Genomic DNA, 23,225 nt, shown 5'->3' with positions numbered 1-23,225 from the left:
TTAGAAAAAGATTTCTTTTTGGCTTTATGTGGAGTGGTGCTCTTCAATGGTGATGTGATGAGAGCTACAAATGTGAGCCACATATGTATTTTAAAATTTTCTAGGGCAGCCTGGGTGGCTCAGCGGTTTAGCGCCGCCTTTAGCCCAGGGCCTGATCCTGGAGACCCGGGATCGAGTCCCATGTTGGGCTCCCTGCATGGAGCCTGCTTCTCCCTCTGCCTGTGTCTCTGCCTCTCTCTCACTCTCTCTCTCTCTCTCTGTCTCTAATAAATAAATAAAATCTTAAAAAAAATTCTAGTCGCCACATTAAAAATGTAAAAAGAAATAGGTGAAAAATTTAAAATTTAAAAATGCTATTTTAACGTATAGTCAATAGAGAAATCTTAAGATATTTTATTTTTTTCATATTAAGCCTTCGAAATCCCTTGTGTATTTTACACTTACAGCGCATATCAATTTGGACCAGGCACATTTTGAGTGCTCAGTAGGTCCATGTGTTTAGTGGCTACCACATTGGACAGTGTAGATGGAGAGAATGTGTATGAGAGGAGCAAGAATGACAGAGCTGTTGCAGTTGACCTGGAGGAGGATGGTGGTAGAGAGATAGAGACAAAGGGACAGATTTCAGAGAAATGACTGACTTGCAGGCTGCCATACCAGGCCTGGACTTAATATCTCCAGACTCCTTTTAGAAGCATAAACTCCTATTTTGTTTGGGCCATTTAACTTGGGGTTTTCCTTCTACTCACATCTGGACCTAATTTTAAAGAATACATAGCACCTACGTGGAGATGTTCTAAGTGGAGTGGTAGATCTGATGGACCTAAATTAGGGGAGAGGTCTGAGAAAGCTACACATAGATTTGAGAGTTCCCAGTCCATATTTGGTCACTGAAGCTATGGCAACATAAAAGATCTCCAAGGGAAAGGGGTCCAGTGAGAAGAGAAAAGAATCTAGAACAGAACTCAGAGGAACAACAACACTTAGGATGGGCAGAGGAAGAGGAGGAGCCTGCTAAGTAGACTCAGAAGGAACAGCCAGGGAGGTAGGAAGTAATCAAGGAAGTGCTGTGCCATGAAGCTTAGGGAGGAGGGAGTCCCAAGGAGGGTGTGATCAACAGTGGTAAAGGCAACTGTCTCTACCTGCTTCTGTAGGTATGGATGGCACCAGAGTTTGAGTAAACCAGCCCAAGTTCCAACAAAGGCTGGAAAGGCTAGTTTTGTTATCCTCCTGCTCAGTGCACTTAGGTGGGCTCCTGGTTTCTTTAAGAAAAAGTCCTTGCTCCATAGGATATCCTTTAGCCACCTCCAGAGTCGATCCTAGTTTCTGTCCAGACTGTTTCCTTTTCCAGAATGCTGCGCTCCTACAAGGCCTTACCTCCTATCATTCCCTGCCTTAGCTTATAAGCTTCTCTCTGACTGAAAAATCTTCCTTCCTTCCTTCCTTCCTTCCTTCCTTCCTTCCTTCCTTCCTTCCTTCCTTCTTTCTCTTGTCTTTTTTCCCTTCAAATCCTACCATACTTCAAGACTTACCTCAAATGTCAACTCCTCTGTTCCCTGATTCTTCCAGATAGATTGCCCTCCAACCCTGTGTATCCCATTGGGAATTTGCTCACTCTCAATCACAGCCTCCATTGTAGTCTGGCCTGGAGTCAAGTTGGTTGTGTACATGTGTGTACATGTGTGACTAGGCTGTGAGCTTGGAGGTCTGAGGCTGCATCTGGATACTCATCCCCATCCCTCTTCCAGAGAACTTGCTACAAATGTTTAAGGAATGTTGTGGATTTCATGGAATTTTGTCCCTCATAGCCCCCAAGTAATAGTGATCTCTGTCTTCTTTGTCATATCACTACAAGGATATGGGGGTGAGGGAGACACTGAAATAGAGAGACTCCTGATTTAGAGGGAAATAGATAAGGAGCTGAGTTTGAATCCAGATACTTTAAAGAAATAGTCCCAGTCTGAACTTCCACTGACCCAAGCAGCTTGTATAATCTGAGTGCTCGAGAAGCACCACATTAATAGAAAAGCAAAAGAAAAATTAATGCAATAAAAGCTGGTACTTTGAACACAGCTGACAAATCTCTAGCAAGACTAACCAAGAAAAAAGAGAAGACTCACTTACTAAAATCAGGAATGTAAGAAAGGACATTACTACAGATCTTAAATAAAAAAGATTATAAAGAAATATCTTGAATAACTACATGCTATCAGATTAAGATAATCTGATAGACCTAGATAAAATGGACAAATTCTTAGAAAAGAGACAAACTGAAACTACTTCAAGAAAAAGATAATCTGAATAGACCTAAAAGTAGATATCTTTTTTTTTTTAAAGATTTTATTTATTCATGAGAGACAGACAGAAGCAGAGATATAGGCAGAGGGAGAAGCAGGATCCCGGCAGGGAGCCTGATGCAGCACTCGATCCCAGGACCCCGGGATCATGACCTGAGCCAAAGGCAGATGCTCAACCACTGAGCCACCCAGGTGCTATTGATATTTTTAAAACATCCCACAAAGAAAATTTCAAGACTAACAAATGGCTTTAACTGCATTTTATCAAGTGTTTAAAGAATAATATCCATTCTTCTAACTCTTCCAAAAAAATAGTATAGTAGGGAATACTTTCCAAAGGAGTCCAATATTACCTAGATGCCAAAACTAGACAAAGACATCACAAGAAAACTATATATCAATATTGCTTATGGGGGTGCCTGGGTAGCTCAGTCAGTTAAGTGTCTGCCTTTGGCTCAGGTCATGATCCAGGATCCTGGGATCCATTCCCACATCAGGCTCCCTGCTCAGTGGGGAGGTTGCTTCTCCCTCTGCCCCTCCCCCTGGCTCATCCTTTCTCTCTCTCACAAATAAAATATTTTAAAAAATATTGCTTATGATTATAGATGCAAACATCCTCAACAAAATGCTAGTGGAACAAACCTAGCAACATATAAAAAGGATTATATATATCCAAATGGTATTTATTCCAGGAATGCAAGATTGGTTTAATACTTGAAAACCAGTTGTAATGCACCATATTAGTAGAATAAAGGAACAAAACCACATGATCAGCTCAATAGATGCAGAACAAGTATTTGAAGAAGTCCAACACCCTTTCATGACAAAAACATTCAACAAACTAGGAATGAACAGAAGTGAACTTCCTCAACTTGTTTTTTTAAAGATTTTATTTATTCATGAGAGACACAGAGAAGGGGAGACACAGGCAGAGGGACAATCAGGCTCTCCGCAGGGAACCGGATGCAGGACTCCATTTCAGGACCCTGGAATCATGACCTGAGGACCTGAGCCCAAGACAGACACTAAATCACTGAGCCACCTAGGTGCCCCTGAACTTCCTCAACTTGATAAAGAGCATCTACAAAAACTCCACTTCTAGCATTAAATTTAATGTTGAAAGACTGAAAGCTTTACCCCTAAGATTAGGGGTAAAACAAGAAAAGGATGTCTCTCATCAATTCTATTCAACAGTATGCTGAAGGTTCTAGCAAGGACAATTAGGCAAGAAAACAGAATAAAAGGCACCACAATTAGCCAGGAGGAAGTAAAATTATCTGTTCATATGTGATTTGATCTTGTATAGAGAAAATTCTGAACTATTAGAGATTAATGAATGGGGTCAGCAAGGTTGCAGAAGACAAAATATAATATACAAAAATCAATTATATTTCTATATACTAGCAATGAACAATCTGAATATGAAATAAAGAAAATTCAATTTACAATAATATTTTCATTATTTTATTTTATTTTTTTACAATAATATTTTTAAAAGAATGAAATACTTAGGAATATATTTACCAAAAGAAAGATATGTATGCTGAAAGATATGTAGACTGAAAATTATAACACATTATTAGAAGAAATTAAAGAAGACCTAAATAAATGGAAAGAAATCCCATGTTTGTGGATCAGAACATGTTAATATTAGCTTAATTATCTTAATGTTGTTAAGATAACAATAAAAATACAGCTAGCTTTAAAAATTTTTTAAATTTAAATTCAATTTAGTTACTTGTGCTCTCTCCCTTTAAAATAAATAAAATTTTTATAAAAATATAAAAACACGAATTCAAAGGGATATATTCACCCCAATGTTTACAGCAGTATTATTAACTATAGCCAAATTATGGAAGCAGGCCATGTGTCCATCGATAGATGAATGGATAAACAATATATGTTTATACAATGGAATGTTGTTCAGCCATAAGGAGGAGTGAAATCTTGCCATTTGCAATGACATGGAACGAGCTAGAGAGTATAATGCTGAGTGAAATAAGTCAGAGAAGGACAGGTACCATATGATTTCACTCATATGTGGAATTTAAGAAACAAAAAATTGAGCAAAGGGAAAAAAGAGAGACAGACCAAGAAATAGACTCTTCACTATAGAGAATAAACTTGTAACCAGTGGGGAGGTGGGGCAGGCGGATGGGTGAAATAGGTGATGGGGATTAAGGAGCACACTATGATGAGCACTTGGTGATAGATGGAAGTGTTGAACTACTATATTGTACACCTGAAACTAATGTAATACTGTATGCTAACTACATTGGAATTAAAAGAAAATAGAATATGTTAAATGTTAAGAAAAATAAATTCAGTTTAGTTAATATATTGTGTATTATTAGTTTCAGGGGTAGAATTCAGTGATTCATCAGTTGCATATAACACCCAGTGCTCAGCGGGGGCCTGGTGGCTCAGTGGGTTAAGCATCTGCCTTTGCATCAGGTCATGATCCTGGGGTCCTGGGATGGAGCCCTGAGTTGGGCTCTCTGCTCAGTAGGGAGCCTGGCACTTCTTCTTCTCCCTCTGCCTGCCACACTGCCTACTTGTACATTCTTTCTCTGTCAAGTAAAATCTTAAAAAACAAAAAACAACCCAGTACTCATGACATCAAGTGCCCTTCTTAATGCCCATCACCCAATTACCCTATCCCCCCACCCCTCTCCCCTCTAGCAACACTGTTTGTTTCCTACAGTTAAAAATCTCTTGTGGTTTTGTCTCCCTCTCTGTTTTCATCTTATTTTATTTTCCCTTCCCTTCCCCTATGTTCATCTGTTTTGTTTCTTAAATTCCATATATGAGTGAAATCATATGGTATTTGTCTTTCTCCGACTGACTTATTTCACTTATATAATACCCTCTAGTTCCATCCATGTTACAATTGGCAAGATTTCATTCTTTTGATGGCTGAGTAATATTCCATTGTATGCATATACCGTACTTTCTTTATCCATTCATCTGTTGATGGACATCTGGGCTCTTTCCATATTTTGGCTATTGTAGACATTGCTGCTATAAACTTTGGGGTACACGTGCCCCTTCAAATCACTATTTTTATCCTTTGGATAAATACCTAGTAGTGCAATTGCTGGATTGTAGGGTAGTTCTATTTTTAACTTTTTGAGGAAACTCCATACTGTTTTCCAGAGTGGCTGTACCAGTTTGCATTCCCACCAACAGTGTAAGAGGTTTCCCCTTTCTCCACATCCTTGCCACCATCTGTTGTTTCCTGAGTTGTTAATTTTAGCTATTCTGACTGGTGGGAGATTTGGCTCATTGTGGTTCTGATTTGTATTTCGCTGATGCTGAGTGATGTTGAGCATTTTTTTATGTGTCTGTTAGCCATTTGTATGTCTTCTTTGGAGAAATGTCTGTTCATGTCTTCAGCTTGTTTCTTGACTGGATTTTTTTTGTTTTTTCGGGGTGTTGAGTTTGATAAGTTCTTTATAGATTTTGGATAGTAGTCCTTTATCTGATATGTCGTTTATGAATATCTTCTCACATTTCATACGTTACTTCTTAGTTTGTTGATTGTTTGCTTTGCTGTGCAAATGGCTAAATGCTTTTTATTCTGATTAAGTCCTAATAGTTCAGTTTTGGTTTTGTTTCCCTTGCCTTTGGAGATATGTCTAGCAAGAAGTTGCTATGGCCAAGGTCAAAGAGGTTGCTGCCTGTGTTCTCTAGGATTTTATGGTTTCCTGTCTCACATTTAGGTCTTTCACCATTTTGAATTTATTTTCCTGTATGGTGTAAAAAAGTGGTCATTTCATTCTTATGCATGGGGCTGTCCAGTTTTCCCAACACTATTTGTTGAAGAGATTGTCTTTTTTACACTGGATATTCTTTTCTGCTTTGTTGAAGATTAGTTGACCATAGAGCTGAAGGTCCATTTCTGGGTTCTCTATTCTGTTCCATTGATCTATGTGTCTGTTTTTGTGGCAGTTCTATACTGCCTTGATGATTACAACCTTGCAATACAGCTTGAAGTCCAGAATTGTGATGTTTCTAGCTTTGTTTCTCTTTCTTTTTTTTTAAGGTTTTATTTATTTATTTGAGAGAGACAGAGATAACAACAGAGATAGTAAGAGGGAGCACAAGTAGGAGGAGAGGGAGAAGCAGGATCCCTACTGAGCAGGGAGCCTGATGTGGGGCTAAATCCCAGGACCCTGGGATCATGACCTGAGCTGAAGGCAGATGCTTAACCGACTGAGTCACCTAGGCTCTTTTCTTTTCAACATTACTTTGGCTATTCAGGATCTTTTCAGGTTCCATACCTTTTTTTTTTCTTTAAGATTTTATTTATTTGAGAGAGAATAAGAATGCACAAATAGAGGGAGGGTCAAAGGGGGAGGGTAAGGGACTCTGCTGAGTATGGAGCCCATCAAAGGGCTTGACCCCAGAACTCTGAGTTTATGATCATGGCCTGAGACACTTAACTGACTGAGCCACCCAGGTGCCCCACAGCTGGCTTTTTTTTGTACAGAAATTGGGAAGCTGGTCCTAAAAGTCATATGGAAACACAAGGGACTCAGATAGACAAAGAATCTTGAAAAAATAGAGCAAATTTGGAGGACTCACACTTCCAGATTTCATAACTTATTAAGCTATAGTAATGATGACAGTGTTGTACTGGCATAAGGATAGACAGATCAATGGAATAGAATTGGCAGTTCAAGAAGAAACTTATATTTATGGTGATCTTTCATAAGAGTGTCAAGACAATTTAGAGGTGAAAGAATAGTTTTTTCAAATAAAGATGTGGGACAATTGGATATTCACAAGCAAAACAATGAAGTTAAGACCCACCTCACACCACACACAAAAATTAACTCAAAAATGTTCATTTAGAAAGAGCTAAAACTCTTGGAAGAAAACAAGTAAACTTTTGTGATCTTGGGCTAGGCAATGATTTCTTGGAATGACATCAAAAGCACAAGGGATAAAAATTTTGACAAGTTGGTCTTCATCAAAATTAAAAACTGTTGGGACGCCTGGGTGGCTCAGCAGTTGAGCGTCTGCCTTCGGCCCAGGGCGTGGTCCTGGAGTCTCAGGACTGAGTCTCGCATTGGGCTCCCTTTGTGGAGCCTGCTTCTCCCTCTGCCTGTGTTTCTGCCCCTTTCTCTCTTTGTGTCTCATGAATAAATAGGTAAAACCTCTAAAAAAATTAAAAACTGTTGGGCTTCAAAGGTCACCATTAAGAAAATGAAAATACAATCCATAGAATGGGAGAAAATGTAAGCCATATCTCTGGTGAGGGCCTAGTATCTAGAGAATATAAAGGACTCTTACAACTCAATAATAAAAAGATGACCTAATTTAAAAATGGAGAAAGGATATGAACAGACATTTCTCCAAAGGAAAGATACACACTGCCAATTACATGAAAAGATGCCCAAGGTCATTAACCACCGAGGAAACACAAATAAAAGCTACAGTCGGGTATAGTTTCATACCTACTAGGATGGCTGTAATATAAAAGACAATAACAGGTGTTGGTGAGAATGTGGAGAAGTTGCAACCCTCATATGCTTAGGAATGTAAAATGATGTAGCTTTTTGGAAAATAGTCTGACTGCTCCTCCAAAGGTTGAGCATAGAGTTATTACAAAACCCAGTAATTCCACACTCGGGTGTATATCCAAGGGAACTGAAGGCATATATCTACACAGAAACTTGTGTATAAATACTTATAGAGGTATTATCCATAACAGCTAAAAAAGTGGAAATAACTCAATGCCCCTCCACTGATGAATGGATGAACAAAATGTGGTATGATTATATGGTGGCATATTAACCAGTCATAAAAAGAAATGAAGTACAGATTCGTGCTATAACATGGATGAATCTGGAAAACAGTATACTAATTGAACTAAGATAGTCACAGAAGACCATATGTTCTATGACTCAATTTATAGAAAATGTCCACAATAGGCAGATCTATAGAAATGGAAAGTAGATTAGTAGAAACTGGAAGGGAAAATGGATGAGTGACTTTTTTAAAAAAAATTATTTATTTATTCATGAGAGACACAGAGAGAGAGAGGCAGAGACACAGGCAGAAGGAGCAGCAGGCTCCATGCAGGGAGCCCGACACGGGACTCGATCCCCGGACTCCAGGATCACGCCCTGAGCCAAAGGTGGCACTAAACCGCTGAGCCACCTGGGCTGCCCAGAGGAGTGACTTTCAATGAGTACAGAGTTTCTTTTTGGAGTGTTGAACATTTTCTAAAGTTAGATAGTGGTGATGGTTGCACAGGTTTGTGAAAGTGAAAAACCAGTGAATCATGCACTTTGGAAAGGTGAGTTTTATGGTATGTGAATTGAACTGTATCTCAATAAAGAGGCTATATATGTAAAAAACAGAACTAACTTAATACATTACAATGTAAGGTGTACCTCCGTTTCCTAATGAGATTTTTTTTTCATGTTTTTATCAACTGGAATATACTGTGATATGCCTAACAAGGCAAAGTTTTCCTTCGAAATTGTTCTCAGAGAGGAGGGCAAAGTTGTACAGACCTCATTTTTTAGGACCCCACTCACCATCCCCCATCTCACTCTGTGGGACTGAGGGTGAGAGAGCTTAGTGTTTGTTTTTATGACAGTGGGGACAAGGATCTCCCTCATAAATAATCTCGCCTCCCACTCTGGAGGCTCTCCAAGAGTAGACATCTGTGTTTCTGCCTGCCCAGCACCCACTCTCTTGCTTCTTGTAACTTCATGTAGGTTTCCCTTCTGTCAGATATTCCCCTTTTGATCTTAGAAGGTCTCTCAGGCTGCCTTTCACTTCCATGGCCAAAAAGTGGGCCTGAGACCCAATGTGTCCAATGAGATGCCCTTGTTCGGGAATTTGAATTGACAGTTGGGTGACTTAAGGAAAATGCCAGTGATTTGTGCCATTGGGATGCTCTGAGGAAACCATTTCATGGTTCCTGCTCCCTGGAGTCTCGGGTTGGGGGTGATGGTGGCTCTGTTGGCCCTGTTTTTTTCTTCAGGTGTTACCTGCACACAAGAACCTTAGCTTGATCTTTTGGACAAGTACCGACAAATTCCATATTATTGTCTTGGTTCTCCCATGGCAGGGGCAGGGTTCCTCAGGATTGTGCAGATAACAAAGGAGAGGAGGACTCCTGAATTAGGAGGAGTCATGATCTGGAAACCGCTTTGGAACATCTTTTCTTCAGTTCTTTCTTGATGACCACTTGCTTTCATGTTTTAATTGAAGCTCAAACATTCATTGAATCTTAACTATGTCAAGGCACTTTGAGAGGATACACAGCTGAACAGAATGATATCCCAGCTGTGTTGAGTGACGGGAGGGTAGAGAAATGCTCTCCGAATTCTAAGTGGATCAGAGAGAAGGATCAGAAAAGAGGTATTTAAGCTTGGCTACATGTAGAGAAATTTCTCTGACCCACAGGTAAGATATACTTTGTGATAGGGTATTGGAATCAGAAAATCATAGATTTAGGGGCTGACAGACCTTATAGATTATTCAGTCCTACGTTTTCTAGATAAAGAAATCTAGATTCTAAGGAACGAAATTATTTGACTAGGGCCAAATTGGTTCAGGAATTCTCTGACTCCCAGACCAGTGCTCATCTCACTAGTTGTCAGCACATTGTTGACCATGGCTGGTTCCTCCAGTTTTCAGGAGACTTGGGAAGTAGGAAAGGGTGTGCTAAGTAGTTGCCTAGGGAAGTATATTTTATGAGGCCACTCAAGAAATCAGTGAGGAATTAGGGCAGATTCCACTAGTTCTTATCACATTACTTTCTTCCTTAGGTTCCCCCCCCCCCCCCCCGGGGACTTGGCAGAGGGGACTGGCACTAGGGTTTACACTGTACTAAGTGTCAGGGTATATGTATGTAACTACCCTTCTCCATCCTTCTGGAGTCTTTGAAGCAAGTCAACAGCTGAAGGGCTTAGTGAAATGACTTTTGTCAATGCCATCCTCTCTTTCTTCTGGGTGACCCAGTCACCTGGGGTAGAGAGTCTTTGACTGTCTACCTGTAAGGGTCAGGATATCAGCCAACTACCCAGCAGGGAGTATAAGGAGAAAAATCCATCCAAGAGTCAGGCCTGGGTGTTCCCCAGCATGGACTATGATTTACCTCAGCCAGCAACTTGCTCTGAGTGGGAAGGCCCCAGTGTAAATAGCATGTGTTGCCAGTTCTAGTAAAAGAGAAGAGCCCTAATGTGGTTCTTTGGATGGAGGAAGGGATGGAGTGTCTTTTGAACCCATAGTTTTCCGCCGTGTAGTAGTTTCATTCACATTCATGGTTGTTATCACCATGTAGGCTCTGATGGTCCCTTAAGTCCTGACCTCTCCACTGTGGGAATCCCACAGGTCCTACCCTAATCAGCATAATTAATTTAACTAATACTTACAAAGAACTTCCCGTGTTCTAAGAACTATGCTAGGTTCTACAGCCCACATATAAATAAGATGTAACCTCTGCCTGCAAGGAACTACAGACAAACTTAAGCCTTACAAGTTTAATAGAATGTGGTTAGTGATAAACACCTGAGATTTCCAAGGCATTAGCCAGTAAAGAAAACCACAAGCCTCACAGGCAAGGGAACCACATGAACAAAGGTGTGGAATCTGGGTGTGGGGGAAATTCGTAGGCAGTAGCCCACATTACTAGAGCACAAAGAGGGAGCTGGGAAGTGTGGAGAGATAAGGAGGAGGTGGGGGGATGTAGAGGGTGAGATGGGGGAGGGAAGTTATGGGAAAGAGCAGTTTTTGTATTGTTTTGTTTTGTTTTTCTGAGTAGGGAGGAGGGAAGTGCCTGGGAGATTTGCATTTTAGATGGATCAGTTCAGTGTGGGTTGGGGAGGAGGTACTGGGATTGCCGGCAGGGAACCAACTAGAAGAGATTGAGTTCCCCATGCAGGGTATTCATAGTGAAGGGGAATGGGGGCTGTAGAAATAACTAAGAGCTGAGTGATGATAGACACATGGTGGGCAAGAGGGTTCGCAGGTTCCTGACTTGGTTCCTGGGTGGATAATGGGGCCACGAACCAAGGTAAGAAACACAGGGAAGGGAAACAAGTCTGGAAAAGAAATGATGATGGCTAACCTTTATTAATCACATTTATGGATGAGGCATCATGCCAAAAGGTTTTTTTTTATGCTGCGTTTTTAATGCATTTTCTCATAACTATGAAATAGATATTATTCTTGATTTATAGATGAGGAAAATGAAATTTTGAGATGATGAATAGCTTGACCAGTTCTGCACAGCTGGTAGAGAGGTGACAAGAGCTTTGAATCCAGACATTCTGGCTCCAGGGCTAGTGCTTCTAATGACCAGACTTTATATGTGTGTATGGGAAGAGTTGGAGAAGCCTGTGGAATACTCACAGTAGAGAGGTCTGAGATTTAGGGGGGCCACCAGGACCGAATTATGGTAAAAAACCATGAACGTGAATAAAAGTAAAGTTGAACAGTGACCAAAGCACAATGCCCTGGAGAACTGTTAGGTTAAAGAAGGAGGCAGAGGGTATGGGGCCCACCGATAAGACAAGAACGAAAGTCCTTTCTGATTTATAAATCTTAAGACATAATTCTGCCATCTGGGCAACAACAGATAACTGGGCAATCATGAATTTGTAGTGGCATCAAATAAAAAGGTCCACCAAGTTAAGCCGACATGTTAATTACTACTGTTACTAACATTGCATGGTAATTAAACAATAAGCATTTCATGTAAATAGCAGTAATTAGTATAGCACACAGTTTCTCAAACTGTATCCTATGGAATAGTAGTTCCCTGAGATGTTAATAAATGTTTGGATAAAAAAAGGCTTTGGGGTGCCTGGGTGGCTCAGTGGGTTAAGCATCTGCCTTGGGTCAGGTCATGATCCCAGAGTTCTGGGATGGAGTCCTGCATTGGACTCCCTGCTCAGCTGGAAGCCTGCTTCTCTCTCTCCCTCTGTCCCTCCCCTTGATTGTGCTCTCATTCACTCTCTCTCAAATAAATGAAATCTTAAAAAAGGGGAGGGAACTTCAGAGCCAGATACGTTAACGAAATGCTGGTATAATTCAGATAGAGAGCCAAACCCCCGGTCTACACTTTTTTTCTTTTCTCTGTTAGAAGGCAGGATAGTGGAATGGCTTAGAGAATAGGTCCTGGGAACAGACAGCCTGGGGCTAAATCCTGCTCCGACAAAAACTGGGTAATCTTGAGCGTGTTACTGAACTTCTCTAAGAGGTAGTTTCCAAATCTGTACAGGAAGATGGCAATACACATTTGCTGCAATTGTTCCAGATTTAAATGCAACAATACATCTAAAACATTTAGACGGGAGCCTGACACAGAGGACTTTATAAATATGAATTATTATCTATAAACCATACTATTAGTAAATCTTCCCAATATCCCAGAGCCGATTTATACGTCGGCAGTATGGCCTTGGAAGGGCCACCACTAGTTCAGTCACTTTTATGCACACTTGAAGAAAGTATGCATCTTATGGGTGAGCACTGGCCTGTACCAGGGCACACAACTTAGCAAGTAGTGTGCAGGCTTTATTTTAGCCCCTGGTTGCTCTTTGGGCTGGATGTCATTGTATAGTGAACAACCTGCACAACCATACATGGCAGTTCTGACCTTCAGGCCATAGAAGGGGCTGGAAGCTAATGACCATTGGAGAAAGAGGGTACGACTTCTCTTCCCAGTAGTCCATGAAATCAGCTCTCCACAAGCCTTGAGGTGATAGAGCGACCTCCTTCCTGCCCTCTGTCTCTGCCCACAAGTGCCCCACCCCCCATTCATCCACACTGTGGCTGACATCAGAATACCCTAAGTGTGAAGGGATACATCAGGCCTTGCCTATTTCTCTGAAATGCCCGCTGAGGCTGGGAAAGGACAGAGCTGTGGAAAGCTGAAGTAGGAGGGCATGATTTTCCAGGCTTCCCCTGACACATAATGAATATTAAATTATGGGTACCACCGCCAGGGCAAGTCCGACTTCCTGACCAAGGTTTGGGCCAGTAAGGGGAAACCGATGAGAAGGGGAGCTTCTTAATCCTCACTGTTGTGGCCCAATTGCATGGCTCCCTATAAAGATTCTCACCACCCCTTTAGGTAGACACTTCACTTCCTTTGTGAAACCGAAGGGAAGAAAAAAAGGCAGACATTTCCTGTTCTCTGGAGGTGGGTGGGGTAGAGTGGAGGCCGGCACTCGCCTGCGTGCACAGGCATCACACACACTCCCACAGAGAGCCTCCTGGGCCACCGCGGGGGCCGCTGCCTCCAAGCACCACTTTTCAGCCTCGAACCCAGGACCAGGCCTGCCCTCTCTGTGCTTTGGTTCTCTCCTCGGTAAGGTGAGGACTACGGACGGGCTGAGCTTTCAGGCTCCCCACAGCTCTGCCCGACTCTGGTTCGCACCTCTCCGGGGTTCCAGGCACTCCCCCTCCGGTCTTGACCGGCCAGAAAGGGCTCTCTGCCGCCTCTACCCCAGGACCCTGCGTGCCAACGACCAACCTCCCCTCTCCCAACTGTGCCTTGGGTCTGCCTCCATCTTGCTCCTGGTGATAAATAGCAGCGGGGGCTCCAGCTGGGGGTTGAGGTCCTGTGGCCTTGAGACTCGGAACAAAGGCAGAGCTGCGTGGGGAAGGGACTTCTCCCGAACGTAAGGGGAGGGGAGCCCTGGGGCTGTTTGTGCCTTTACCTCTCCGCAGCGGGCCGGGCCGTTCCTTCCTACGGATCTGGGGGGAGGGAGGGGGTCCTGTCTTTTCCTCTGAGGCTGATGACTTCACCTCCCTCCCCTCCCTCCTCCTCAGGTTAGGATCTCTACCCCTTCCCCATCTGTCCCCTGGGTCCTTAATCTCCATCCCTCTCTCTCCGTTTATTCTTCTAGGGATTGGGGTCTTTAACCCCCTCCCTCTCTTGAAGCCTCGCCTCTTTATTCCTTTTTAGGCCTGGCCTCCGAGCCCGAGGTGGCGGGGTCTGCATTCTTCGTCTCCTTTCTCTCCTTAAGGCCACAGCTCCCTCCCCCCACCCTTTTCAGCTCCCCCCTCCCTCCGCCCCGAGGCATTGTGGGAGGAAACAAGATGTGGGGCGAGAGCGGCGCGGGGAGAAGCCCGCAGTGCGGGGCCGGGCGGGCGCAGCCAATGGGGAGCGCGGACGGCAGCGCGCGCGGCGGGGGGGCGGGGGCGGGGCGCTATTTCAGGGGGGGCCGCGCGTCGGCCGTGCTCAGCGGCAGAGCGGAGCGGAGCTGCGAGGCGCCAGCGAGGAGCAGGCGGGCGGGCCGGCGGGCGCGAGGCGGAGCGCGGGCGGCCGGGGAAGCTCGAAGGGCGGACGGCAGCGGCAAGCCATCGGCCCGGGGCTGCGGGAGCGGGAGACCGCGGCGGCGGCGGCTGCTGCTGCAGGAGAAGCCGAGGGGACACCGCCCCTGCCCGCGCCCTGCCTCAGGCCATCGCTGCTCCCCCGGGGCCCCGCGCGGACTAGTCTCCGTGAAGGTGAGCGGTGGGTGGGGGCGTCCCCGGGGCGGCGGCCCGCGCCGATCGCGTGCGGCGCCACGCGCGGGGCCCAGCCCCGGGGCCCGGAGCGGGGCTGGCTTCTGAGTGACGCCCCTCGGGGCCCCTCCTTCCTGGGGCTGCGCCACCCTGTGCCCTCTCGACCCCCGGGCGCGGCCGGAGGCCCCGGGCTGCGGAGGTGCGGCTCCCCGCCCCCTCCCGCCCCGGGAGTCTCCTTGCGCTGCGTGGAGGCCTCCTCTGGTGTTTGGGGCCGAGGGAGAGGGGGTGGAGAGGGCTCGGGCGTGACGCGGCGCCTCCTGCCGCCGCCACCCTCTGGGGCGTCCTTCCTGCAGCGAGGACGCCCAGTCACTCCGGCGCTGCTCCAGGCCAGGCGGGGGAGGGCGGCTGACCGGCCGGAGCGGAGGTGGGGGGAGGATGCTTTCTCATGCCCCCAGGTGCCGTTCTTTGGGGGCCGCAGCTCTCTCTGGAGGTTGGCATGGTGGAGGGATAAGCCCCCTTGGAGATCTCAAGGGAGGAAATACCAGCGTTTGTGTGTGTATTGGGGGCTGGGGAGGATGGTCCAGGTCTCTGAGGCTTGGCCTTTTCTGTCCCCAAATCCGGGATCAGGGAAGGAAGGGGAACTGTCCTGGAGTGCCCTCTTGGCTTTTCCAAGGAGCCCCTGCCTTTTAATTGAGGCAGCTGGCCTGGGGCCCTCTGGTCATCCTTCTCTTTGGAGGCCCAGGTCCTTTTTTTTCTCAGGAGGGAGGGGGTAGACCGGGCACCTCCCTATCTCTTTCTCGCTGGCACCTTGGACAGGGCAGATTGGGGCTAGGCCTCACTTCTCGGACGCCTGGGGGGCCTGGGGTAAAGAATCGTAGCATTGTAGTCACAAGACCAGCGTTATGTAACCGCAGGCGCTCTCCTAGTAGAGAGTAAGGTGGCTTTTAATTACTGTGACAAAGTTGTTCCCTTGGACTTCGGGGATAAGGCAATGGAGCAGGTGAGCTTGCTGGGAAAACCGATGCCAATTTCAGCTTTAACTTCACTCTCTAACCAGGCCCCACCCCCACCCTTGCGTTTGTAAACAGTGCCCCCTTCTGAGTGGTAACCTGGAATAGGCCACCAGGTGACACTAGTTTTCGTCAAATATAGAGTTTTATAATCAGAACATTGCTTGCTGATTATATATCTGCTCAAACTCATTGAAGTTGCCTCATTTATCTTACTTCAACTTGACATTGATTCTTAAAATGAAGATGTTGCTTTGCCCAAGGTCATGTAGCTAGTGAGGCCTTGAACAACAAGGTTCTCCTGACCTTTCTTCAGCACCAGGTGGTGCTCACATACTCCTTGAAGCCCTGACTTTTCCTTTCAGGGTTGTGAGGTCAGAGGATGCTGAAATAGAACCAGCCCTGCTTAGTTTGAGGTGCCTTGGGTGTGGTCAAGGGCTGTGTGGCTAGCAGCTGGCACGTATGCTTTCTTTGCATCTGGTGCAGGCTAAAGGAGTAATCATGAGTTCTGCTTTCCTTTTCGGTTCACTCAGCCCACAGGCTAGTGTGGACTCAAGAGATCAGAGTGGCCTGGGATGATACCGGGAATCTCTCCTTAAGCAGGCAGGCCTTCGTGCAGCCTTAATATCAGACAGGACTGGAATGATGACATCTGCCCCCTGGGCTGGGTGACAGAGTCTTTGGGGGGGGGGAGTGTGTGGGGGATCTGTGTGATGGGACTGTGATCAAGGACAGAGGATTGGTTTTTGTAGCTCGTCTTCTCTGTTCTTGCAAAGCACTTGGAAGCTATAGAGTGCTCAGCAGGTTCTGACCAGCCTTCTTGGGATTCCTGTCATCCCAGGTATGGATGGACCATGCAAGATCTTCCCCAGAATTCTATTTACTGTAGGATGAATGCCGTGGCTTAGATAGCTGGGATATGAAACAGGGCTCTTAAAATAGTAATTCCTCACCTTTTGTTATCTCTGTCACCATTGGACATTGATAACCTTTTTCTGTGCAAGGCCAGATAGTAAATATTTTAGGCTTTATGGGCCATGCATTCTCTTGCAACTACTCAACTCTGCCATTGTAGCCTGTTCCTATAAAACTTTATTTTGCAGAAACAGGTGGAGGGCTGAATCTGGCCAGCAGACTCCAGCGTAGACTGTCCTTGTTTGCAGATGTTCTCATATAACCTTAATTAATCTTATAACAAACAACCCCTGATAGAGAGCTAGCCTTGTTGCTAAAATGGAAGTAATGAATGCAGTAAGGCTGAGTGTCTTGTCCAAGACTGCGAGAGTTCATAGTCAGGACCAGAAGTCAGGCCTCCTGATTCCTAGTCCATCTTCTTTCCACTGTGATACCAATGATGCAATAATGGTCATTAAATCAAGGGCTTATTGTCTTCAGGTGTTAATGTCACCTGCTTTGCCCTCAGTAGGGCAAAGTCTCCATTTTAAGATGATGGTATAAAAGCACAAAGGTTAAGTAACTTGCCCAAAGGCACAACTAGTAGGTGATGTATTGTAATATTTTGGCAATTGGTGCTATTCAAAATATCAGAAATAGATAAATTTAGAGTTGGAAAAACCTCATAAATGATAAAAGAAAGTTGATGGCTCTTTATGTCTTTTTTCCCCCATCCATCTTGTATTTCCCAGATTTGGGGACCAGGTCTCAGCTAAAAGCTTAAAACCTCCCCCTTCTAATAATGCCTCATGTCTGTGTTTTCTACTGCCCTCACGTTCTGTTTTCAGCTCTCCCACTGAGGCTCCACACTCAGCTGTTAATGTTCATTTCTTAGAGCACTGGGGGTGTCAGCTTCACCTCTCTGCTTCTTCTGCAGTGTCACGATGTCTGACCGGAAGGCAGTGATCAAGAACGCAGACATGTCTGAGGACATGCAACAGGATGCCGTTGACTGCGCCACGCAGGCTATGGAGAAGTACAACATAGAGAAGGACATTGCTGCTTATATCAAGAAGGTGCACCAAGAGAGCTGTGGCTTTTGGTCAGGGGTGGGGATGGGCATCTGAGCTGTGCCCTCAGGGAGGCCTAAACTGGGAATTTAGGAAAGCGGGTATATCCCATGCAAACAAAAGCCAGGAGCTTGCAAAGCAGACAAATTAGGGAGTGATTCTTGCCAAAGCATTCATCTTAGTAGTTCTTATTAGGAACTCAGTTCAGGTGTGCTTGTATGTATATATGTTTACAGATAATTATGTGACTCTAAGGCATTGGGGAGAGAAGTTTAGGAACAAATATAACTGGCTCAATTCAGAGCTATTCAAAATGTAGATCAGGGATATTTGAACAGATAATATAAGATTATATACAAACTTTTCAGGGAACTGCATCATTTAAAGTGGGATATCCCCATTATAACCCTTATCATGCAGGAGGTTTCCTTTTCTTTCTCTTAAAAAAAAAAAAAAAAGACTCTTGCATCATCTCCTCCCAACCTTCTTAAGAAAAGGGTAGGCTGGAATATATAATTTGCTTAAAATGGATGAGCAATATTGGGGTAATAGGTTTAATCCCTGAAAAATTCCTGAGTGAATGGGTGAATGAATATGGTTTACACAGTGAGGAAGCAGCTGAGCTAGAAATGGGAAGTGGTACCCAGGGCCTCTGATTCCCAGTCAAAATTCATGTCTACTAGTGGCATAATTCCAGTCTTTGATGTTTTTAGCTCTATCCCAAAGGGAGGCCTAAATGTTAGTGGTATTATGGTCCATAGAGGTGGTAGGGCATCCTTAAGTTTTACAGACTTCTGTTTTCCTACTTAGGCAGGGTGGGATGAGAAAAGGAAACTCTGGAGTCCTGAGAGACTTTCTGAATAAGGAGCCAGTGGGTGCAGAGCCCGTAAGGATGCTGGGGGTGCCGGCTCCTTCCTAATTGATGGCCTTATCTGTCCTGTACACGGAGAGTATTTGGAATCATGGACTCTCCGAAGAATCTTTAGATTGTATCTGGTCAAGCTTCTTTGTTTTGCTGATGGGGAAAATGAGACCCAGGGAAGTGACTGTGGCCCTTCTATATTTTACAGAATCTTGAGAGTCAACATTAAGGCTGGATTTGGTGACCCATCCCCTTTCCACTGCTCCCTAATACTTCTTGGAGTTCCTTGGTGTAGGGTCTGTGAGGAGACCAAACAAGTTGTATGTTGAGCACCTGGGGGACAGTCCCAGGGTTGGCAGCTTTGCTGGGTCCATTGTGGAGGGCTGTTGCATGGCAGGGTGCATCTGCTGAGCCATCTGTTTCCTGCTGCATCCATGGAGTGACAGGGAACTGCCTGTCTGATTAAGTCACAAGGATTTCCTAGGTTGCTTTGATGCTGAACTTGTGCTCCTGAGAGAAGTGAGGGAATTACCCTGATCTCATGGCTGATGTCCTTGTTCTGCTTCTTACAGCCCACACAGTGCCTGGCACACAGGAGTGCCTTTAATGTTGACTTACAAAGAACTGTTTCCTGGTACTCCTGACATTTGGCTCCAGTGTCTTGGCTTTGGCATTTGAAAATGCGGGTTTAGTAATGTGGGAGGCAGCAGGTGGCAAGTCAGGGAGGCTTGATCCTCCTCTGCTTTCCTCATGCTGTGTGACTCTGGAGTGGTCTCTTCTGCCCCTGGCTTCCCCAACTCTTTTGCTAAAGAATCACAGGGTAGGCTGTGGAGTCAGGATAGCTAGGAGGAGGAGGAAGAGAGATGATCAGGGTGTAAAGTGGCAGAGAGAAATAATGGAGCCTTTGCAGTGTTCATTATTAATGAAGGAAGGAGTGTCCTAGCCAGCCTTAACCTGAGCTCCTGAGGTTTGGGGAGCTGAGGCCATGGGCTAGAGGGGGAGGGGGAGTAATAACTAAATTAATCAGATTCCTATTCTGATTTCTCATCTTCCAGCTGTCCTAATCACCTTTCTTCTCTCCCTTTTGTTCTTGTTTTAGGAATTTGACAAGAAATACAACCCTACCTGGCATTGTATCGTGGGCCGAAATTTTGGCAGCTATGTTACACATGAGACAAAGCACTTCATCTATTTTTACTTGGGTCAAGTTGCAATCCTCCTCTTCAAGTCAGGCTAGGTGGCCACAGTGAAGGTGTCAGTGGCGGCGGCAGCGATGGCAGGCGGCGTTGCTGGGACTGTTTTGCACTGGGGCCAGCATCAGGATGTCCTCTCCAATGGCTGTGCTACTGCATGGACTGTATACTCGATTTCATGTGTATGTCGCAGTAAACAAAACCAAACTTCTTTCTGTTTAGTTGCCTGGGGAAGAAGGCTGCTTTATGTTTATTTTTCAAGACTTTAAAATTTTTTTCTTTGGTTGTATTGCACTAGGAAATCTCTCCCATCCCTCCCTCTTCTCTTTCTCTCCCTACATATAATAAAAAGCCCTCAACGAAGCCTGAAAGACGGGAGGGCTAGGGGAGAGAAATCAGTTTCTGGAGGCGGAACTCAAACTGTGCAGCTGCCTCCTCCTGGTGGTGGGTGCTGCTTTGGGAGGTCCAGGGAGGCTCCAGGGGACAGCATAAGGGTTGGCAAGGAGAGAGGGATAGGAAGGAGGGTGGGGGATTGATCTAGTACCAGGGAGAATATTCCACTGAACTGTGATTCCACGGCTTGGGGCAGAGGGTAGGGTGGGGTGGGGGGTGGATTCTTTAAGGGGCCCTGAGACGTGTTTGTCTGTGGTGTGTGGGAGTGGGGAGCAGACTTGTCTTGCTGTCTTTGTCAGAAGAGTTTCTAAGTAAGGGCTGTGTCTTTGTGGATTACCTTCTTTTATTCTTCCTGCCAGAGCTCATGCTAGGAGGATGTTGGGGGTAGGATTAGCTTGATTTTTCTCTATTCATTCTTCTCTCCTTCTGTCTGCTCCCTGCTTAGCCCTCGGTTTTCTCATTCCTCTGGAGTTCTCTTAAAGCAGCCCCTGTTAGTTGGCTGGCAAGGGAATTTCTGGTGACTGTAGTTCCTTAGTTAAGTCTTAGCAATCAAACCAAATCAATGTCTCCCTTGATTCTCCTCTGTATATCTGTGTGTATGTATGTGTGTGTCTTGGTTTGGGGTAGAGGGGAGGGAGGGGCAGGACAGTGTGGAATCTCTAGGGTGTATGCATAGGTAGCCTACACGGTTAGTTCTAATTGGGCCTTTATGTTAAAAACCTCTGGGGGTGTCTGCTTTGGGGGTGAAGACTGGTCAAGCCCCTTAGGCCATCTGGCCCAGATACTACTTGGCCTATGGCTGTCTGCTTCCCAGAAGGCTTTAGGAGAATAGCCCATGAGGAGATGACCATGATGCCATCTGCTCTGGAACTGATTCTCAGTGACTTTGGGGTGACTTTGTGGGGGAAAGTGACTTTGTGGGTGGTTGCAGCCTCTTGTGGGAGGTGGGGATGGAAGTGATAGAGGGCTGCAAGGACCTTTGGGGGAACTTCAGAAGGGATTAGTCTTACAGTGGTGGAGCCCAGGTATCAGGAGATGGAGCAGGGCCCCTAGTGGGAGGAGATTCCAAGGAGAGTGCAGGGGGAAATCTTGTCTGTTGGTCAAACAGGGATGGGGGGGGCGGGCGGGGGAGTCATTGCCGACTGAGCTGCTGATTCTTGTAAATCGCATTTAAAACTCATCTGTAGGGTTGGCACTCTGGGAGGGGGGTGGTTGGGATCCAGCTCATTCATTCTTTTCTTTTTTTCCCCTGAGTCCATCCTTGGGGCCTGGGGAGGCAGGAAAATGCCCCCTCCCCAAGCCTTTAGTGTGTGCCGAGCTTTCTCTTTGATGCTGACAGGGGAGGGTGGGTACTGGGATGGTGAATGAGTTCCCTATATCAAACCCTTCAGTGGGCACAAGATTGAGTGCTTGGTTTTAGGTTTTATTTTTTTATGAATGTCCAAATCTGTGTTTCCCCCTGCCTTCCCAGACTTGTGTGGCCAGTTGGAAATGTCTGGTTTGTGTTCATCTCTCCCTCGTTTCTGGAGCAGGGGCTCAGACCCCACCACATCTCCTATGCTCTGCATCCATGCCTCTTTTGGACATTAAAGGTCGATTGATGCACTTCTGAGCTGTTTGGGTTTTTTGGGGGAAGGGGGAACAAAAGGATTGCTCTGGTGGCAGTTGGGCCACACATGGGTGGGGGTAGAGTGCATCAAAGGTGAAGTAGAATGAGGGCTGAAGAGTTAAGACCAGACAAAGAGACTGATTGGCCTGAATCAGATCTTAGTTGTAGGGTCTAGTCTAAGGCCCTTTAATTGGAAGGAAAATTAACCAGTAGTACTTACCTACAAGGCTTTCTAGGTCCCTTAATAGAGATGGCCAGGTGAGCCATATTTTGGGTCTTTGGTACAGATGTTGCCTTCCCAGTTTCCAGCCCCAGGTCCAGATGGCAGTTTTCCAGCTGCTGCTTAGACCTGAAGGAGCTTAGCTTCTTAGAACCTTTGGCCAAGGAGTTCATAGCCTTCTTACTCCTCCTGTGCTTTCCTGAGACCTGCACACTATATCTGGTAAGTTCTGCTCTAGCTACTTAGAAGTGGAAAAGTGGGGGATTTCTAGAAAGGGGGGAAACAATCTTGGTGGAACACAGGGATTCTCCGACTCCTAGGTTATCCTGGTTGTCCTGCTCTAGGGCTCCTCCCCCCACACACCTAAGGAGATGGGCAGTACTTTTGAGAGTATCTGCCCACCCCTGGTACCAAGCAGTTGTCACAATCGTTGTGGGAGTATCGGAGAGCAGGGGTGCTTTGTACTCCTTTCCATTGCCACTTACTCAAAAACATTTACTGGATTTTTATGTACTTGAGCCTAGGATGCTGTCACAGCAAGACAAGTTCTGAGCTTCCATAGCACATATATTCTAATCAGGTGGTAGAGCAGGCCTACACATAATATGCTCTTTCCAATAGTGATAAATGTACAGTCAAGGAGATAAACTGGGTAATGAGCTATTCAATGTTGGAGGTAGGTACAATGAATTCCTTCAGGTACAAAGTTGGTAGCCTGGATCTTGGAGAAGGTTTTACCTCTGGGGCAGTGGCTCTAGGGACTCTAGACCCCCAATTTCTGTTCCTACCTTCGCTAGTATGAAAAATTGGACAGAGCTAGAGCATTGAGGGATGAGTGAGGCCACTGTCCACATTTTGTCTCTGATGGCACTGATGTCTCTAGTGCCCAAACTCCTCTTCTGCCCTGGTGAGAGAGGCTGTCCAACTGGTGTCTGTGGACACATCCCTTCACAGGTAGGTACACTGCACATCTGGAAGGCTAATCTTTTTTTTTTTTTTTTAAGATGTATTCATGAAAGAGTGAGAGACAGAGGCAGACACATAGGCAGAGGGAAAAGCAGGCTCCATGCAGGGAGCCTGATGTGGGACTCGATCCCGGATCCTGAGATCGCAGGATCACGACCTGAACCAAAGACAGGCGCTCAACCGCTGAGCCACCCAGCCGTCCCTGGAAGGCTAATCTTGCAAGGCTTTGTG

The 23,225-nt window shown here is 45.5% G+C and overlaps 1 protein-coding gene and 1 long non-coding RNA gene across 11 annotated transcripts in view; one reads left to right on the top strand and one right to left on the bottom strand.

The window, feature by feature from the left end:
• Positions 1-13,096, bottom strand: part of LOC140606447 (uncharacterized) — a 46,569-nt gene extending 33,473 nt beyond the window's left edge. For 5 of the 7 annotated variants that reach the window (XR_012008761.1, XR_012008764.1, XR_012008765.1 and 2 more), the window contains exon 1: positions 12,925-13,082. This is a non-coding gene — a long non-coding RNA (uncharacterized lncRNA). Of the gene's footprint in view, positions 1-12,924 lie in introns of all 7 variants that reach the window. The other 2 variants (XR_012008763.1, XR_012008762.1) reach the window with 2 other exon arrangements.
• DYNLL2 (dynein light chain LC8-type 2) lies at positions 988-21,808 on the top strand. Of its 4 annotated transcripts, none has more exons than XM_072779866.1 (3): positions 988-1,045; positions 17,619-17,757; positions 19,713-21,808. In XM_072779866.1, exons 2-3 carry the CDS (start codon positions 17,626-17,628, stop codon positions 19,848-19,850), a joined length of 270 nt encoding a protein of 89 aa, XP_072635967.1. In that variant the 5' UTR covers positions 988-1,045; positions 17,619-17,625; the 3' UTR covers positions 19,851-21,808. The 4 variants fall into 4 exon arrangements, with proteins under 4 accessions (XP_072635967.1, XP_072635966.1, XP_072635965.1 ...); XM_072779865.1 differs by lacking the exon at positions 988-1,045 and adding an exon at positions 13,489-13,638; XM_072779864.1 differs by lacking the exon at positions 988-1,045 and adding an exon at positions 13,490-13,643.
• Positions 21,809-23,225: the final 1,417 nt, after the last annotated feature.

This window comes from Canis lupus, chromosome 16, assembly GCF_048164855.1.
Source record: "Canis lupus baileyi chromosome 16, mCanLup2.hap1, whole genome shotgun sequence".
Classification (NCBI taxonomy): Eukaryota; Metazoa; Chordata; class Mammalia; order Carnivora; family Canidae; genus Canis; species Canis lupus.
Note: the sequence above shows the minus strand (reverse complement) of the source record. Positions and strands in the feature narration are given on the sequence as shown.

Coding starts and splice junctions, on each gene's coding strand:
- DYNLL2 (XM_072779866.1), top strand. CDS start 17,626: ATGTCTGACCGGAAGGCAGTGATCAAGAACGCAGACATGTCTGAGGAC. Junction 17,758..19,712: donor TTGCTGCTTATATCAAGAAG/GTGCACCAAGAG, acceptor TTCTTGTTTTAG/GAATTTGACAAGAAATACAA.